The sequence below is a fragment of the Entamoeba dispar genome, genomic scaffold, assembly GCF_000209125.1.
Source record: "Entamoeba dispar SAW760 scf_1105229463829 genomic scaffold, whole genome shotgun sequence".
NCBI classification, from domain to species: Eukaryota; Evosea; order Mastigamoebida; family Endamoebidae; genus Entamoeba; species Entamoeba dispar.
In genome coordinates this window covers 1-2721 of record NW_001855888.1, presented here as the reverse complement: position 1 = coordinate 2721, position 2721 = coordinate 1, and the positions used below count along the sequence as shown (strand labels likewise).

Here is a 2721-nt window from a genome sequence, read left to right as displayed (position 1 = left end):
AGAAATAAATAATGAATAAATGATATAAAGAAAGATATAAAAGATAAGAAATATCATAAAATTGAAAAAAAAACAAAGAAATAATAATAAAAATAATAAAGAGTAAATAATAAATAAAAGAATAAAATATAAAGAAAAAGGTAATAAGAACAAGAATAATTTTAAGAATAAATTATTAGAAATTAAAATAAATAAATAAAATAAAGAAAAGTATGATAGTTATAATAATAATAATAATAAATAATAATAAAAAATAAGAAGGCCCCGTAGCACAGTCGGTAGTGCATCGTACTTATAGAAAAGAGAAATGCGAGGGTCGCGGGTTCGATCCCCGCCGGGACCACTTTTCTTTTTTTTTATTTTATTAATTATTATTATTAAATATAAAGTACAATCTAAAAATTGATTATCATATTAAATCAAAATATAATAATTATAATTATATATAAACTAATTAAATTAAAAATTATTATGAACTAATTAATGATAAAAGAAATTATAATTATAAAATTAATCATTATAGATAAATAAATTAATTAATATATTTTTCAATATTATACTTCATCTTATTGTTATAAATTGATAATATCACTAATAATTAATATTATATAATTTAATATAATAAAATATCGATATATAAAACAAATGATACTATATAATTACAAATAATACTATTATTTCTTATTTATTATTAACATTTTAGAATAAAATATTTATTTAATTATTATTTATATTAAATAGATTCAATTAACTATATTAATTATTTTTGATTATCTAAAATTAATACTTTCAATTAATCATACAATTTTATAACTACTTTTAATTTTTATTTAATATAATTATATCTCTATTTTTTTATCTTAATGTTTATATATTATTATTACTTTTTAATAAACATTCAATTCATAAATATAAATCATAATTTAATTTTAGATAATAATTTAATATTTCATAAACAATATTAATATACTTTTTCTAAATTATTTGATGATAATATATAATAAAAATAAATACTTTTTCTAATGAAATAAAATTAAATTATTTAATTTTAAATTCAATACAAATATATTAATAATATTAATATTTAGAAAATTATAAACATACAAAATGAATAATTAAATAAATATAATATTTTATAAAGAAAATTAAAAAATATAATAAAAATATAATACAAAATTCATTATTGATTAACTTATTATATTTAAAATTAATTATTCTTAAATTTTATATTTTCTAAATTCTCTTATTTATTCAATTCAAAAAGTGTCAAAATGAATAATATATTAAATATTATTATATAAAATAAAATTATTAAATAACAATACAATAATTAATAAATAAATTTTAATAAATCATTCATTGTATATAATTGATTATTAAATAAAAAAAAGAATATTTTGATATATCTAAAAATCAATAAAAATAAATCAAAATCTATCAAAAATAAAAATATATAATATTTTAAATAAAATAAACAATAAAAAGATAATTTTATAAATTATTTTTAATATTACAATGAAAAAAATTAAATTATTAAATAAATTTAATTAATACTTCTAAAATATTTAATATTTAATTCTTATTCTATTTTTTATTCATTAATTTAATATTATATAAATGAAATACTTTTACTAAATTTATTATATAATTAATTTTGTTAATAAATTTGATTTTCATTTAATATTTTCAATTAATAATAAAATTCTTTATTATTATATTTAAATAAATTTAAATTTATTATATTTATAATATTATTAACAAATTATTTAATATAATAATCATATAAATTAGATATTATGTTATTAATAATCAATTTATATATGAATATAAATATATTTATTAGATTAATATAATAGTATTAAATGATTAATATTCTTATAAAAGAATGAAAATTTAATAAATTAATAATAATAAATTTAATCAATTAATTAAATTAAATTATAAAATACATTATTAATATGAATACAAATATTTTATAATAACAATTTAATTATTATTTTTCTTAGTTTATATATTTATTTAAAATTTTATTTACTTTTATTATTTTTATTTCAATTTTTTATTATTATATTAACCATTTTTTAATTAATTTATTAAATTATTTTTTTATTAATTTTTACATATTCTCTTTTGCTTGTTTATTTAATCAACTTCTTCAATTGTTGGTCCTTTATTATTATTTTCTTTTTCTGTATTTCTTCCTCCTGTAAATTCATTACTTCCTCTTCCTTGATATATTTTTGAATAAATTCTTCCTATTTCTTTTTCTATTTCTTCTTTTTTCTTCTCATATTCTTCTTTACTTCCATTTTGATTATTATCAATCCATCTTAAATTCTTTTCTATTATTTCTTCTGCTTTCTTTTTATCTTCTGAACTTATTTTATCTCCCATTTCTTTAATCCTATTCTTCATTGAATAACACATATTTTCTATTTGATTCTTTGTTTCTATTCTTGCTTTATTCTCATCATCTTCTGCTTTATATTTCTCTGCTTCTCTTATCATTTTATCAATCTCTTCTTTACTTAATCTGCCTTTATCATTTGTAATAGTAATTTTATTCTTCTTTCTTGTAGTTTTATCTTCTGCTGTTACATTTAATATTCCATTTGCATCAATATCAAATGTAACTTCTATCAGGAACCAAAACAGGCAAAGAAATAATGCATCTAAATAAAAAAAACTCCAAAAAGAAAAAGGAGTAAAATATTTTGCATC

At 13.5% G+C, this 2721-nt stretch overlaps 1 protein-coding gene across 1 annotated transcript, besides 16 other annotated features; it reads right to left on the bottom strand.

Annotated features, from left to right (window-relative positions):
- The first annotated feature begins 64 nt into the window (after positions 1 to 64).
- Positions 65 to 253: a microsatellite.
- Positions 254 to 349: 96 nt separating this feature from the next.
- Positions 350 to 376: a sequence feature (AT_rich).
- Positions 377 to 540: a microsatellite.
- Positions 541 to 594: 54 nt separating this feature from the next.
- Positions 595 to 630: a microsatellite.
- A 22-nt stretch (positions 631 to 652) lies between these two features.
- Positions 653 to 695: a sequence feature (AT_rich).
- An 8-nt stretch (positions 696 to 703) lies between these two features.
- Positions 704 to 842: a microsatellite.
- Positions 843 to 848: 6 nt separating this feature from the next.
- Positions 849 to 1013: a sequence feature (AT_rich).
- A 9-nt stretch (positions 1014 to 1022) lies between these two features.
- Positions 1023 to 1177: a microsatellite.
- Positions 1178 to 1192: 15 nt separating this feature from the next.
- Positions 1193 to 1305: a sequence feature (AT_rich).
- Positions 1306 to 1489: a microsatellite.
- Positions 1490 to 1704: a sequence feature (AT_rich).
- Positions 1705 to 1710: 6 nt separating this feature from the next.
- Positions 1711 to 1859: a microsatellite.
- Positions 1754 to 1937: a microsatellite.
- Positions 1938 to 1982: a sequence feature (AT_rich).
- Positions 1983 to 1984: 2 nt separating this feature from the next.
- Positions 1985 to 2145: a microsatellite.
- EDI_331350 (heat shock 70 kDa protein, putative) lies at positions 2143 to 2508 on the bottom strand (the record flags this gene model as incomplete). The annotated part of the gene is made up of 1 exon (XM_001741653.1): positions 2143 to 2508. The coding sequence occupies one exon, from the start codon at positions 2506 to 2508 to the stop codon at positions 2143 to 2145; it is 366 nt and encodes a 121-aa protein (XP_001741705.1).
- Positions 2250 to 2400: a microsatellite.
- Positions 2509 to 2721: the final 213 nt, after the last annotated feature.